The 15,576-nt window shown below is 41.6% G+C and overlaps 2 protein-coding genes and 1 pseudogene across 2 annotated transcripts; 2 read left to right on the forward strand and 1 right to left on the reverse strand.

Annotated features, from left to right (window-relative positions):
* Window positions 1-245: 245 nt before the first annotated feature.
* LOC115829500 (heat shock 70 kDa protein-like) lies at window positions 246-2,284 on the reverse strand (annotated as a pseudogene).
* Window positions 2,285-5,433: 3,149 nt separating this feature from the next.
* On the forward strand, window positions 5,434-7,797 carry hsd17b1 (hydroxysteroid (17-beta) dehydrogenase 1). Its single transcript, XM_030793952.1, has 6 exons — window positions 5,434-5,530; window positions 6,010-6,171; window positions 6,371-6,550; window positions 6,754-6,847; window positions 7,056-7,239; window positions 7,636-7,797. Exons 1-6 carry the CDS (start codon window positions 5,434-5,436, stop codon window positions 7,795-7,797), a joined length of 879 nt encoding a protein of 292 aa, XP_030649812.1.
* Window positions 7,798-11,214: 3,417 nt separating this feature from the next.
* On the forward strand, window positions 11,215-15,195 carry si:ch73-141c7.1 (coenzyme Q-binding protein COQ10 homolog, mitochondrial). Its single transcript, XM_030793646.1, has 5 exons — window positions 11,215-11,410; window positions 12,586-12,738; window positions 12,907-13,102; window positions 13,626-13,727; window positions 14,537-15,195. The coding sequence occupies exons 1-5, from the start codon at window positions 11,310-11,312 to the stop codon at window positions 14,696-14,698; spliced, it is 714 nt and encodes a 237-aa protein (XP_030649506.1). The 5' UTR covers window positions 11,215-11,309; the 3' UTR covers window positions 14,699-15,195.
* Window positions 15,196-15,576: the final 381 nt, after the last annotated feature.

Below are 15,576 nucleotides of genomic sequence, written 5' to 3' on the forward strand. Positions count from 1 at the left end.
CTGTTTTATTTACATTCTCATCAAAACAACAGAAAAATAACACAGATCGGACATTACATTAAAAAATGATTTAAAAAATAAATAAACAAAAAGATTTTTTGCATTACTCTTAAGGCATCTCAAAGGCATTTAATATCCAATAAAGAAGGCTGCACACATGTACGAAACTCAGTAAACATATCACTCGACCTTCCACTCTTTCCAAAGTGGAATGAGCCAGTCCTTTTCATATTCATTTGTTAAACCAAATGAAACTGTGCCATTTGTTTGTGATAGCATTCAAAGTGCTTCAAGTTTTTAAGCATCCTAAAGAATAGTCAATTTAGAAAAGCACAGGAGATAGATCTCTCTTAGTCCACTTCCTCAATGGTTGGCCCCTGAGAACTGGGCCCTGAACTGGCTCTTGCCTGAGCTCCACAGCCTCCAGCTGGCATCCCTCCCTGATACAGCTTGGTGATGATAGGGTTGCAAACTTTCTCCAGCTCCTTCAGCTGATGCTCATATTCTTCCTTATCAGCCAGCTGGTTGTTCTCCAGCCAGGTGATGGCCTGGTTACACTTCTCAATGACCTTCTTCTTGTCATCCTCACTGATCTTGCCCTTCATGCTCTCATCCTCTACGCTGTTCTTCATGTTGAAAGCGTAGGACTCCAGGTTGTTCTTGGCAGCAATCTTCTCTCTCTGGAGGTCATCTTCTGCTTTGTATTTGTCTGCCTCTTGCACCATCCTCTCGATCTCCTCTTTGCTCAGACGGCCCTTGTCGTTGGTGATGGTGATTTTGTTTGCTTTGCCTGTGCTCTTGTCCACTGCTGACACATTCAGGATGCCATTAGCGTCGATGTCGAAGGTCACCTCGATCTGAGGGACCCCACGTGGCGCTGGTGGGATGCCTGTGAGCTCAAACTTCCCAAGCAGGTTGTTGTCTTTGGTCATAGCCCTTTCACCCTCGTACACTTGGATAAGGACACCAGGCTGGTTGTCTGAGTAGGTGCTGAAGGTCTGGGTCTGTTTGGTAGGGATGGTGGTGTTGCGTTTGATGAGGGGGGTCATGACTCCACCTGCCGTCTCGATGCCCAGAGACAGTGGTGCCACATCCAGAAGCAGCAAGTCTTGAACGTTACCAGATGTATCGCCCATGAGAATGGCAGCCTGAACTGCAGCGCCGTATGCCACCGCCTCATCTGGGTTAATGCTCTTGTTCAGCTCCCTGCCATTGAAGAAATCTTGCAGCAGTTTCTGAATCTTAGGGATTCGGGTGGAGCCTCCTACCAGGACAATGTCGTGGATTTGAGACTTGTCCATTTTGGCGTCTCGCAGGGCTTTCTCCACAGGCTCCAGAGTTCCTCTGAAGAGGTCAGAGTTCAACTCCTCAAAGCGGGCCCTGGTGATGGAAGTGTAGAAGTCAATGCCTTCGAACAGGGAGTCGATCTCAATGCTGGCCTGAGAGCTGGAAGACAAGGTTCTCTTGGCCCTCTCACACGCCTGTGCGCTAGCCTCCTCAGGGCCCTTTTGTTCTGACTGATGTCTTTCTTGTATTTCCTCTTGAACTCTTCTACAAAGTGGTTGACCATGCGGTTGTCAAAGTCTTCCCCTCCCAGGTGGGTGTCTCCAGCTGTGGCCTTCACCTCAAAGATACCGTCTTCGATGGTCAGGATGGACACGTCGAAGGTGCCTCCACCCAGGTCAAAGATCAGGACGTTGCGCTCCCCGGACTTGCCTTTGTCAAGGCCGTAGGCGATGGCGGCAGCTGTGGGCTCGTTGATGATTCTCAGCACGTTCAGCCCGGCGATCACTCCAGCATCCTTGGTGGCCTGGCGCTGAGAGTCGTTAAAGTAGGCGGGGACAGTGATGACTGCGTTTGACACTTTCTGTCCCAGGTAAGCCTCTGCAATCTCCTTCATCTTTACCAGCACCATTGAAGAGATCTCTTCTGGGTAGAAGGATTTCTGCTCCCCTTTGTATTCCACTTGTACTTTTGGCTTCCCTCCATCACTTGTCACCTTGAAGGACCAATGCTTCATGTCAGACTGCACAACTGGGTCGTCAAACTTCCTCCCAATCAGCCTCTTGGCATCAAATACCGTGTTGCTGGGGTTCATGGCCACTTGGTTCTTAGCAGCATCTCCGATCAGCCTCTCTGTGTCTGTGAAAGCCACATAACTGGGGGTGGTCCTGTTGCCCTGGTCGTTGGCAATGATCTCCACTTTTCCGTGCTGAAACACCCCTACACAGGAGTAGGTAGTGCCCAGATCAATTCCTACAGCCACTCCTTTTGCTGATGACATCTTGACTCTTTACACTCAAATCTGTCATAAAATCACACAAGGACAGGTAAGTATCAATACTGTTTGCCACAGCACTGCAATAACCTTCAATCTATTTAAGTATTTGTTTTTTGGCAATGTTAATCAATTACTTTTCCATCTAATTGTTGTTTTGGAAATCCTCTACAACACAAATTCTGTACTAGTCTGCAGCAGCAAATCTCTTTGAAGAATGAACATAGCCAAGATATGCCCTTCACACAGAATAATTTGAACTGCTGCCCATAACTCATCGCAACTGTATTTACGTCAGCTATAATGAAAGATAACACTTAGTGATTCCAACCATCTTATAAATACAGTTAAAATCGGTAGTAATATAGACTGTCATCAGGCAGTTAAGATAACACAATGGCTTAATATGTCTAAATTATACTCTGCCTGGTCAAATTTATTAATGTCGCCGACTCCACTGAGGTCTGTCTGAAAGAATGCATACTTACATCGTTATTTATGATATTGCCTCCTTCGAAGTTTTCTTTTCTTTTTGAGGTGTTGTCGCGTTCTCACTGTTTGCTTCTTTCTCCTCTGCTTTCCTCTCCGTCTTGACTTTGAATACTACCTATTTGCCGGTTCCGTTGCTTTTATTTATTGGTTCGCTATATGTTCCACAAACTTCTGGAAGGTCGCCCTGGTCTAGCCAATCACAACGCAGACCGTTCCGTCATGCTCCCAGCCACGCCCACAAAAGACACCATTCTCTTTCAACGGAGACTACGCTAGAAAGTGCGGGAACAAGCTGGGGTTATTGCCTATGTGTTGATCGAATGGAACGTGATATCATAGGTCTTTTGATACTAAGAAACTGTGCAACGTTGTTCCAACGCGTACGCTTGTTCGATTCCATTAAATTAAGAACTTGAATCGACACCTTACAGCTCACTGCTCAAACAGACTGGTTAGACCTTTGTTTAAATTATGCTAGCTGAAACGTATTTTCAAAAGCACTGTAAAATATATGCCATATATAAGTATCTAAATTTTAACATTTAAAATTACTTTGACAAAACTTTAAATATTTCAGTAGCGCTCCTTGTAAGTCTTGCTGAAATGAGTGGTAGTAAAATGAAATAAAACTTACTATGGACAATAGATGGCAGTGTTGCCTTTGTCTATGTGTGTTGCAACGGCCTACCATGTGTGAGGAAGCAGACGTTTTTGCTTGTTAGTTTGTTTATCTTCTTTTTAAGCACAAGAAATGAAGGAAAAACGAATTTTTGGAATCTTAACATTCCAAACGACACAGAGCTTTTACCACTGCTTACAGCCAGACTTGATTGATCTGATTTCATTACATTCAAAATAACTAAAAAATATTTTAGGAGAATACAGATGCTGTTTCAAACATCTATAAAAATCAAATGTAATTTCTGAGCACATATTCTTTGGAGGGTTATTTTGCATAAGCATGTAAAGTCCTGAATATAGCTTTATATGTAGCCTCAGCGACTCCTACCCTTGGCCATTCTACACATTCTACGTTTGCAAGATAATTCATCACAACCATTCCCCAATTTCATCCTCGATTCCTAAGTCTGAATTTTGAACAAGTGACTTACACCCAATAAAAAAAAAAGATATCGCCTTACTGTTAACATATAGTAGCGTAAGAAATGTGATGTAATTTTCCAAGGGATGCAATTTTTGTTCAACCTAAAAGTTCATGTTCAATGTTCAGTGTCCAAATGTTACTGTTTGGAGAATTTTCCTTGTTATGCCTTTGATCTGGAGCCATGAAACTGTTGTTATATTGGAATGAAAATAAAATGTACTTTTGACAATAGGTGGCAGTGCTGTTTTTGAGATCTCAACCTCCCAAATAAACCATGGGTTTTACTTGCCAGTCGCTGCTTTCACTCACCTGGTATTCAAAATATTTAGGAAATTCTGTTATTGTATAAGGTAGGCATATATGTTATTTCTCCTCACTTTAGAAATGCACTGTGATTTCTGGGTATGTATTTTAAGAAAGCTTGTATCAAAGGCTCTTTTTAAATCCTGAGTTTAGCCTTACGTATGGCTTGAGAGATTTGGGTTTCTGGCCTGTGTTTTAGGCCATTCTACAGTGAATGCATTTATTAAACATTTTAATCGTTGTTCAGATCTGACACGTTTGAATGGGCATGAATGGAAGAAAGTTACCACTGTGCTAGACATGGGTGGGAAAGCAGAGCCGTCGGTAATGAAACTGATACCAGTGTAGGTCTTATTCACTGCCAAGAGGGTCACTGAGGAAAAAACTGGAGATGTGCTTTGGAATGGGCTCTTTTATGTTACTGGTTATTGTCTTGTACATTTCCTAAGTTTTAATGCTATGTTACTTTGGTATTGATCTAAGAAAATTCATGACAACATCATATGAGTGAATGGATCTTGTCAACTCAGATGCTAAGATATTTTTACAGTAATGGAGTGTTCACTTCATCCATGGTATTGTGTGAATACCTAATCACACAATGACCTTCGTGGTGTCTAATCAAGGATGTTATGTCGACATGGTATGTAACCATGCGAAGATATTTACTGGGTTGGCACATTAGTGGAGCTTCAGCTGTGGATGCCTTTTTGTGTGTGGGGGGTGGGGGGTGGGGGGTTAGAGAAAGTGTATATTTGCATGAGACACCCAAACATGTGTGGGAGACAGTGTGGGAGAAAGGGGAGAAAGTGCATGGCAGTTTGTGTGTGTGTGCACGTGTGTGTGTGTGTGTGTGTGTGTGTGTGTGTGTGTGTGTGTGTGTGTGTGTGTGTGTGTGTGTGTGCAAATCCAAGACTAGGGATCATGTATCTGAATACAAATGTCACACACCTGCTGGATTGAGCTGACTGGGAAACTGAGGGAAATGAAGAAATGTTTATGGAGGAACAACCTTGTGATAGTGAAAGAAGCAAAAACATCAATACTAGTGATGGAGTGAATCAGTGTCTCACCCACCTCCTCCCACCCAAATGAAAGACACATTCTTTTTTCATTCAGTCATTCATCCCTCCATCTTTCCAGTCCATCAAACTTCCTCTCCTTCTGATATGTTGTCTGCTGCACACTCATTCATCTGACTCAGATTTCTTTCTCTTTTATTTTTTTTCTTTTCTTTTCTCTTTTTTTTTTTATGATGGAGCAGAGAGTGGTTCTGATCACGGGATGTTCTTCAGGCATTGGACTCAGCTTGGCGGTCCATTTGGCATCGGATCCATCCAAAACCTACAAAGGTAAAAAAAAAAAAAAAAAAATCAAGACCTAAAACAAAAACGAGCGGAAAAACATTGTAGTGTCTCTCACTCATATCCTGTGAGACCACCTCTATATCTTACCCTCTCTCCTAACTTTCTTGTTTTGGAAAATTACATTTCAAGTAAACTGGAATAAACTAAAAAACAACACTTTTAAATGATTTTCAGCAGATATGAAATTGTATCTCAAGTTCAGGTAATAACTATAAACTCTGTTGAAAGATTAGTTTAAAGAAATAGCGATTCATAGGAACCATACAACCCTTCATAAATATAATATGTTTCTGAGGACTTCATACAACATGTTTTGTTTCGTTTTTTTTTTAAACATTGGTCAATAATTGAATGTAATTTTGCCCCAGATTTTTCTAGCTGAACATTGTAACCAGGGTGGACGTGTGTTGTTTACGTGTGTGTCACCGTGTGTGTTACCGTGGTACCCTCTGGGTTTGGTTTAGTCTACGCCACTATGCGTAATCTGGAGAAGAAGCTGCGTCTGCTGGAGAGTGTGAGGGGACTTCATGAAGACACTCTGGCCATCCTACAGATGGATGTGACTGATCAGCAGTCCGTACTCACAGCCAAAGCCAACATAACAGAGGGTAGAGTGGACATACTTGGTAAGTCGGTGTGTGTGTGTGTGTGTGTGTGTGTGTGCACGTGTGTGTGTGCGCGCGTGGGTGCGTGTGTTTATCCATGCACGTGTGTGTGTGTGTGTGTGTGTGTTTGAGTGTGCTTGTGCCTCTGTCTGTGTGTGAAAATGTGCGATGTATCTCTAATTTATATGTATGTGTGTTATCCTTTGTTGCACTCTGTTAGTGTGTAATGCAGGTGTGGGACTTGTTGGTCCCCTGGACACCCAGTCTATAGACAGCATGAGAAAGGTACTGGACGTCAATGTACTGGGCACCATCCGCACCATTCAGACTTTCCTTCCAGACATGAAGAGCAGGCGTCACGGGAGAATCCTGGTTACTGGAAGCATGGGAGGACTACAAGGTGTGTTGTGTGCAAGAAGGGTTCAGATAGAGGGAGAGAGAAAGAGAGAGAGAGAGAGAGGATCGTCATGGGCAGATCTGGGATCAGATTTTAAGTTTCTCATCTAAAATATACAGCGATAGATGTAACAGTGAGACTGATCCTATGTTTTGTCATTCGGGTAAGTGTTTAACAGCCGTGTTGTGTGGCTTTATACTTGACAGGTCTGCCATTTAATGAAGTCTACTGTGCCAGCAAATTTGCAGTGGAGGGCGCCTGTGAGAGCTTGGCCATTTTGCTGCAAAATTTCAATATCCAGTAAGTACAAGAAGAAAGTGTGTGTGTGTGTGTGTGTGTGTGTGTGTGCGTGTTTGTGTGTGTGTGTGTGTGCGCGCGCGCACATGTGCTTATGTGTGTATGTCATTGAATATCTGAAGATGAAGCATTTTGAATAAAGAGGATCAGAACTGAAGCTTGTAAAAAGGCACATTTCTCAGGTCACCTGACTCCATCTCCCATGATGCAGCGTGAGCCTGATCGAGTGCGGCCCGGTCAACACAGATTTCCTCATGAACCTGCAGAAGACAGAGCTCGGGGACGAGGCTCTGCAGAAAGTCGACGCCCACACGCGTGACCTCTACGAGACGTACCTGCGGCACTGCGAATCAGTGTTCCAGAACATGGCACAGGACACTGATGACATCATCCAGGTGAGGATGACGTGGAAGGAGCAGGTAGCACCTGTGGAGAATAGACTTATTATACATTACTGTTGCCCTAAACAGACAACGACACTACCTCGGACGCCTCCAAGTTGACCTTTTCAGATGCATAACATTGTCCCCTTAATTTTCAACAGCTTAAGCAATGACATCAGCAGTGCTTATTCAGGGAGAGAGCAAACATATAAACTCCCTGGAAGGTACCACTGACTGGCAAACATTAGACATTTCTTGAAAAAAAAAAAAAATAGGAAAGAAGTATTGCTTTGATACCTCCATTCAGAGAGAGTTTATTTACCTGCCTGAACATATTCTTTCCCCCTCTCTCTCCTTCTCTCTCTCTCCTCTCTCTTTCTCTCTCTCTCTCTCTGTCTCTCATTTAAGGTGTTTTTAGAGGCAATCCAGGCACAGTCTCCTGTGCTTAGATACTACACAAACAGTGCTCTGGTCCCACTGAGCAGCCTCAAGCTAACGGCACCTGACGGCTCAGCCTACGTCAGAGCCATGAACAAACACATCTTCTCAGCCACCCACACAAAGGACTAGAGAACAGCACGCTTCTCACACGGTTACAGTTTATACATTATACCACACACACTTCTCATATATGTACTTATAGCCGCATAAAGCACCTGGCTAAACATATATGTGTGGTACAGATATATTCGAGCAGTAATCAGAGAAAATGTATGTACTCTCAAAAGCATTTCAAATGTTCTGTGAATCCTATATACAAGCCCGTGGATTGATGGATAAGAAAAAAAGTATTCAGTTGGACCAATATGATAAAAGTAGTATTTCAGTATGAGTAACATTTTGACCAGGCTAATCTACAGTATGTTGGGTTTGTGTATGTTTGATTTAACTGTTTAACTTGAATTAAAAAATGACAACTTATTTACACACATACAATCTGTTTGATTCAGATGTTTTCATATATGCAGAACTGTTGATGGAATCATTCGACTTCTGTTCTCCCTCTTTGCACGCGTGCGTGTGTGTGTGCGTGCGTTCGTGTGCGTGTGCGTGTGTGTGTGTGTTTGTGTGCGTACGTGTATATGTGAGAGGGGTGTGGTTTGTGACAAAATAATTGACCTTAAATACTTCCTTCGAAAAAAAAAAGTGCAGTGGTCTATTTCTAGAAACAGATGGCCAGTTTACTTGGTAATATTGAGCGGTATACGGAGAAAGTGGGCTTCAGACTTTTCAAATAAAATTAAATGCCATGAAATATTTCAATAAAATGTCTGCAAAACCACTGACCGGACATAAAAAATATTTTTTATATAGTGTTTAGCATCAGGGGTCTGTCTGTCTCCCAGGCATGAAGTTTTCGTTCGTGTTTTTTTATGTTTTGAATAGATGGCCTTCCAGAGACAGGACAACACACTCTCACAAGGACATTTTACACAGTGGAGACACAAAACACAACTGAGGACTCTGAGTACGCATACTCAGAACATTAAGATACACACACACACACACACACACACACATAAACACACACGCAGACACACACACACACACACACACACACACACACACATACACACACACATACACACACGTACACATGTGCACAAACACACACACATACACTCATCCTCACCAAGGACATTGTGATCTTCTGTGTTCTGTTGGGAATTGAAAAGTGGAGGGTGGAGTGACTCAGCAGTTTAAAGTCTGCTCGCTAAACCCCTCTGTTCCAGGAAGGTGACGCTTTGTCTCAATACCTTACTTTTTCTACTGACCTTGACTCAGGCAGGTATCGCTTAGAAAAAAAGTTAAGAATCTAATGGCCTCTGAACTGTACTAGCACTGGACAGTTGCCTTAACCTGACAAAATGTAGTTCTAACCATTAAACACTGGGGGAAGATGTTTAGACAGTAGCTTTCCACTAGCCACAGCTAATCATAAAGTGTGTTCTATAAGGCTTTTATCAGTTTACTGGAACATCATTGCAATCCAGTCTGACTGTAAAAAAACTAGATCAAAGATCAAAGATTTGACAGGTGTGGATTACAAGGTAAGCTCTCCTCTATAGTACTTTGTCTTTTATGACTCTTGTACTTTTCCGTGATAAAGAGTACTAATGGGAACTATAGAACATAACATGGTGTCAGCTTAATTGGTAACTTCTCTGGAAAGGAATGGATTGTCTGAGTGTGACTGTGAGTGTGTGTGTGGAGGAGAAGTAATGTTAAGTCAAAATCGTTAAAACTATAGGTATTCGCATGCCATACATATTATAATAGTCATGCAGTAGGTATGCTTGTATAATGATGGTGTAATGACGAGAATAATGAGATTACCATGACAACCAGTGCTTTTGGTCCAACACACACACACACAGAGTACTTATGTTACGTATGTAGTCTGTTTCTGATGGGATTATCTGTGTTTCCTGTCCAGTCTTTCCTTGGTCAGATGCCCTGATTAGCTAAAGTGGACTGGTTTTGTCATGACAACCACTTATCCATCTTCTAATATCACATTACGAGTTACGAGGGGAATCAACGCTTTGATAGTGTGCCAGGCTATCTCACATTACACAACCCTGGTATACTGGGCCATGGTTTTTATACACTGCACACCAGAGAGTATCATCCTGTTCACTGAGAGAGAGAGAGAGAGAGAGAGAGAGAGAGAGAGAGAGAATATGAACAAAATAGAGAAAATACTGTTGTAGGTATTAGGCCATTGAATTCTATAGCTTCAGTGTGGTTTTCATGACCAGATTATTGCCAGGTTTCAGGGTTCATTCTAGACATGCTGTACTGTTTAATAAGTTGAGGGGTAATGTTGTCTTGGACCCGGGGTTAACCTGCTTACATAGAATGACCGACGGACATTCAGTTTGGACAATTAGGAGTACCTTTACCCAAAAGGGTTATCTTCAACAGCTTGTTTAGTTTAAAATCAGTTCTGTCACAGAGCCAAAAGCCTATAAATAGGACTCTTTTTTTTTTTTTGGTTTTTAGCTCTCAGTCACCACTACTGTGACCTCAGCTCTCTCTCTCTCTCTCTCTCTCTCTCTCTCTCTCGCTCTCTCTCTCTCTCTCTCTCCCCCTTTGCTTCTTGAACACCATGAGTATGGGTTCAAAGTTCAGGTGAATCACGCACTTAACACTGGATGGTCTGACTGAACTCGCACACACACACGCGCGCACACACACACACACACACACACACACACACACACACACACACACACACACACACACTCGGTTCATCCAGGTTGTATTAGCCTATTCCTGTTATGTCCCACCCCTGACATTGCATACTTATCCAAATTAACGTAACTTGAGCCTCACAGTTTCATTACTATCATCACATTTACCTATTATTACACATAAATGACAAAACAGGTTTTTGACCATAACTGGTGTAGTAAATGACAGTTTTCTTTTTCTCATAAATCAATGGATAATTTGTTCAGGTTCCTGTCAAGTGACTGCTACATAGAGTTCTATATTCAAAACAATTTCCTCTACAGAATTGCGGTGAGTGTCTACAGTTCCTTGGAACTGTTTAATCTTCCTAAAAGCAAATTAAATAAATTATTGTAAAATTTAGCATGAATATAGCATTTTCTGGCCAGGGTCCAAAAGTTGTCTGAAGTTGAGCAATTTAAAGTTAAGGACATTCCATGCTTAAGGCAAAATCCAGGTGTTGCCAGTCCTGGCGATGTTCTTTTTCAAGATCACGCAGAGGGACCAGGAATATTCTCTTTTGGAATCTGGACTTTGCGTACAGTTCAGGCTCAGACTAACTTACTAACTGACCTCTTAAAATATAACTTGTACAGACTTCAGTGGAGTTCAACTTGCATATAGGTCAAGAGCCGCTTCGTTCAATGCCCCGTCGCTTCTAGGGACGTTAACTCCGCCTTCTTGCGCGACGTCACAGGTTTAGGGCACACGGCTTATTAGGCAACAAGCACATGCTTTCTGGTTAGAGCGAAACCGGCACAGGTAGAGACGGACTCAAAGTTGCTGTCGCTGTCTTAAAATTTTATCCCATACCATTGGAGCTTTGAAAGAACTAGAGGATAGATATGGCAAACAAAGCTACCCCGCTTCTTCGGGCACTCGTTGAAATATCGGAGCTACAGTCTTTTAACGTTTTAAGAAGAAGTTCAAATAAAGCCAGTATCAGGTAAGGATGCTTCACCTGCGTAGTAAGACGCATTAGCTACCCGTTTGACTTGTTTTATATGTCGTACCACTGACACTATCCTTTTTCTGAACTTTTCTGAACCGCAATATTTTCAGCTATGAATTATTCTGCGGTAGTTAAATCTGTAATTTAGTATTTAAAACATTTACTTTTTTACTAAATTTCGGCTGGCATGGTATACGGCATGATCAGTTATTTGTTACATGTCGGATAAAACTGAAGGGTTTGTTTGTATTATATTATTATCCAGTTCAAACCTTTTCCGCGATGCGGTCCTTTTACTTTCGATTGAGAAGTTCATATGCGCACTTTCAGAGTGCGTCGATTTAGGTGAGGAATAATAAATGTTCTGTAAAAACAGAGAACAAAGCATGATATATTCATAAATCATATATTCATATATGATTTATGATGGTCCCCCTATCTTTGTAGTTTAGAGACCAAGCAAACTATGTCTGAGCAGGCAAGACAGGTCGTAGAGCGCAAGAGAAAAAAAAAAAACAATTGTCGGAAGAAAGTGCTGTCACGAGACAGTGGTATGAGGTTGCAAAGAGAGGGGGATGGTTGCTGTCACTCCGTAACTACACTAAACAGACGCTGATATTTCAAGGGTTTACCATTATTTTATAATGTAGATAAAGAGTATAACGTTGTGATGAAATTTGATTGGTTTTTTTTGTCGATGTGGAGTTGTTTTTGCATTATAAAAGAATTTTATCGAGGGGAATTCTGAAATTCTTTGTGCGCAACTGTTGCGACCTAGGTTATTTGAATAATGCTGAATGCTTGAGGTCCTATTGGTGGAGCTGTTTTGTCGCTTTCGCCGCGAGTGATTGGTGATTGGTTATTTCACAACAGAAACCAAATATGCACTGATCCTACCAAAGTCAACGGCTGTCAGCATACTTAGTGATCAGAACAGTACCGCCAAAATATATATAGGTGTGTGTGTGTGTGATATAGCTGTTTGTGGCTTATAATCTTTTCACTTAACTAACAGAAAATCCTTATTGTGCATGTTTTAACAACACTCAAAGATAATCTAGTGTTGCATTCATGGATTGTGCACAGGTTCTTGTGCACATTACTGTTGTTAATGATGGCTTCTCATGAACTTCCCTCTCCCTCTCTCTCTCTCTCTCTCTCTCACACAGACATCTGAGTTCATGTGGTGTCCTAGCAACACGACCTGTCAGCTTGCCTCCCACCCCTGTGACCTCGCAGGTCATTCTGAGTCGTAGCTTCATCAACTTGGCTGCCCCGCTTGTGGCACGCAGGATGGAGTACTCAGAGAGCCGAACTCTGGGGTGAGATTAAACACACACACACACACACATACACCTGCTTCATTCTGACATGAGCTTGGTCAAATGTCACATTCCATTCTCCTTAAGCGCGATGACAATTTTCTATGCAAATGACATTCCAGAGTTTTGATTGTCTGACAAACATTTTACATGAACGTTGATCCACAGGTACTCCCCGGAACAGATGTACAGTGTGGTTGCTAATGTGGACCAGTACCAGCAGTTTGTACCTTGGTGCAAAAAGTCAAAAGTCATGAAGGGAAAGAACGGCGGGGTTGTTCGGGCCCAGCTGGAGATCGGGTTTCCGCCCATAGTCGAACGTTATGTCTCTGAAGTCACGGTCGTTCCCAACCATCAAGTCAGGGTGAGTTTCCCCGTACATATAAATGACATATTTCTAAGAAACACGTTTTCTTTACAGAACGTACAATGTGTTCTGACACCAGACCAACTTCAGATCAAAGCATCAATCGTGATATGAAGGGACTTGTGATTATAAAACGTAGAACGGCATCAACTCGCGATATTATAACTAATGAAAGTACAGAAAGGCATTCTCAACTTTCTTTTTTCCATACCATATCAATGTATTTGGTTCAGAAGATGTTTCCAGAGGTTGCTTCCGTAGCTAGGAATACTGATATTGGATCGCTGATAGTAAGAGAGGCGGAATTGGGTTTTAAAATGCTGAGAGAATGTCAGGTCAGGTGCATTTGATTGGGTTTTAAGCCTCAACTTGAATGTTCATCCAACACCAGATCAAGGGACTTTGTCTCATCTCTCACCTGTTCAAGTCAAGACTGGCATCTGTCAGTCAGAGGTGCTTGTCTGGTGTCCCATTCTGTTCATCGCTGTTGTCTCAACGTGCGTTTACATATGTTTTTTAGGCGGTGTGTACAGATGGGTCACTCTTCAATCATCTGGAGACGATATGGAGGTTCTCGCCCTGTTCTCCAGACCAAGGGGACTCCTGCAATGTGGAATTCTTTGTAAGTATTCACACACACACACACACACACACACACACACACAGTGTTCGAGATCCACAGATTAACAACTGCTTGACTCCTGTCTCCCATCCTGTTCCTTAAAAGATTAATCTCCTATAACAACCCGGCCAAAAAGAGAATAGAGATTAGCGCAGATTAGTGGTTATTTTTTGCCATGCGCAGGTCTGCTTCCTATCCCTCCTGAAATAGCGTGTAATAGAAGAGGCTCGAGGTTAGGACTGGAACTTTGTGACCTAAATATTGCCTGGGATTATGACAGCAGACAGAGACGGTTGAACCCAGTGAGGGAATGGAAGAGATTTAGCCGACAGGATCATGTAACAGTTCATGAATGAGATGTACTACGGAAATGTCACGTGTAATGTGCAGGGTGAAAAAAAAAAAGAGAGAAAAATGAGGGGGAAAAAAAGAGAAAAGGGAAAAATGTAATCTATTATTTTAATCTTCTTTTTGATTAGTCTTTCAAATTTTTGGTACTTTTTTATTTTGAATGAATAAGTATGTGGACACATACGGGAAGATAATGCAATAAAAATGATGTATATGTGTACATGTATATATATACACACACACACAAATATACATGTATGTGTGTGTATACATATTTGCACGTAAAAGTGTAAAAGTCTTAAAAGTGTAGCCATAAATGTGTTAAAAGTGTAGCCATGCTTAAAAGAGAAAGATTAATTATTTTCATCTCCCACATGACAGTTCATTTTTTTAAAAGTTGGTCAGCAATGATGAAGCTGATTTTCTCTCTCTCTCTCTCTCTGTGTTTCTTTCTGCAGGTGTCGTTTGAATTCAAGTCACTGCTCCATTCCCAGCTGGCGACGATGTTTTTTGACGAGGTTGTGAAGCAGATGGTTAACGCTTTCGAGATGCGGGCGGCCAAAATGTACGGAGCTCACGCGTTTTCGGAGGAGGCCCAGGTCAAGAGGAGAGCTGTCTGAGGCCATCATACACCCCGCCCCGCCCCGCCCCGCCCCTCCCCTCCCCCCAACACATGAAATCTGATAACGTCGGATTACATATTTCAAAGCACATACACCCATCGCTGGTGCAAAGAAGGCTGGTTCTTCTCTTTCAGCGTCTCTGTCAGATTTGAACTGCTGCTAATTACACACACACACACAAGCAAATACATACACATATTTTATTTACACAAAAACCTTATTTATTGAAATCATAAGAGACCTAATTTATTTTACTTGAATGTAAATATTATTTTATTTTTCGTGGGGACGGTGAGAGAAAAAAGAGTCGTAATGACTGTTAAAATGTGCGATGTCTGTGTAGATGGATTTTTGTTGTCTTACATATTTTGTGACCAAGTGACTGAACTTTTCCACTATCTTAACCTTAAAGGAAAGATTTACCCAAGTTAACCTTACGTTTTATCTATATATCTATAAAAGAATTCTATGGAATTGTTCAGAGTTTGTGTATGAAAATAAAAATATATATTTTTTTAACTCTTCTCCTGCATTTGTCTTGAATAATAATAATAAGGAGAACTATGACAGATATGATAAAAAGAAGAGTAGAAAGTTATGCAAAGAACCAGAGAGTAATTCTTATCACTGAGGAATGTTTCAATCAGCTATAAATTGTGGAAAGCTACAAATGTATTTCTTAATATACTTAACCAAGAATTAAAAATAGTGGGATTAGCAAACTATAAATTCACATCCTAGGTTAAGGAAGGTTGCAGCAGTATGTCCCATACGTTTACAGTATTCCGTTCAAGTGAATTTGACTAATTCCATCCAGCAGCAAAGTTTGACTTGTATATAATATGTGTATATAAGGTGTTGCTGGGCAGTAGTCT

Source organism: Chanos chanos, chromosome 16, assembly GCF_902362185.1.
Source record: "Chanos chanos chromosome 16, fChaCha1.1, whole genome shotgun sequence".
NCBI classification, from domain to species: domain Eukaryota; kingdom Metazoa; phylum Chordata; class Actinopteri; order Gonorynchiformes; family Chanidae; genus Chanos; species Chanos chanos.

What these genes read in the sequence shown, in the direction of transcription:
- hsd17b1 (XM_030793952.1), top strand. Translation starts at nt 5,434, where the DNA reads ATGGAGCAGAGAGTGGTTCTGATCACGGGATGTTCTTCAGGCATTGGA. An exon ending in GGGTAGAGTGGACATACTTG is followed by an intron (nt 6,172 to 6,370) that starts GTAAGTCGGTGT and finishes GCACTCTGTTAG; the next exon opens with TGTGTAATGCAGGTGTGGGA. An exon ending in AAGCATGGGAGGACTACAAG is followed by an intron (nt 6,551 to 6,753) that starts GTGTGTTGTGTG and finishes TATACTTGACAG; the next exon opens with GTCTGCCATTTAATGAAGTC.
- si:ch73-141c7.1 (XM_030793646.1), top strand. Translation starts at nt 11,310, where the DNA reads ATGGCAAACAAAGCTACCCCGCTTCTTCGGGCACTCGTTGAAATATCG. An exon ending in TTCCCAACCATCAAGTCAGG is followed by an intron (nt 13,103 to 13,625) that starts GTGAGTTTCCCC and finishes TATGTTTTTTAG; the next exon opens with GCGGTGTGTACAGATGGGTC. An exon ending in CCTGCAATGTGGAATTCTTT is followed by an intron (nt 13,728 to 14,536) that starts GTAAGTATTCAC and finishes TTCTTTCTGCAG; the next exon opens with GTGTCGTTTGAATTCAAGTC.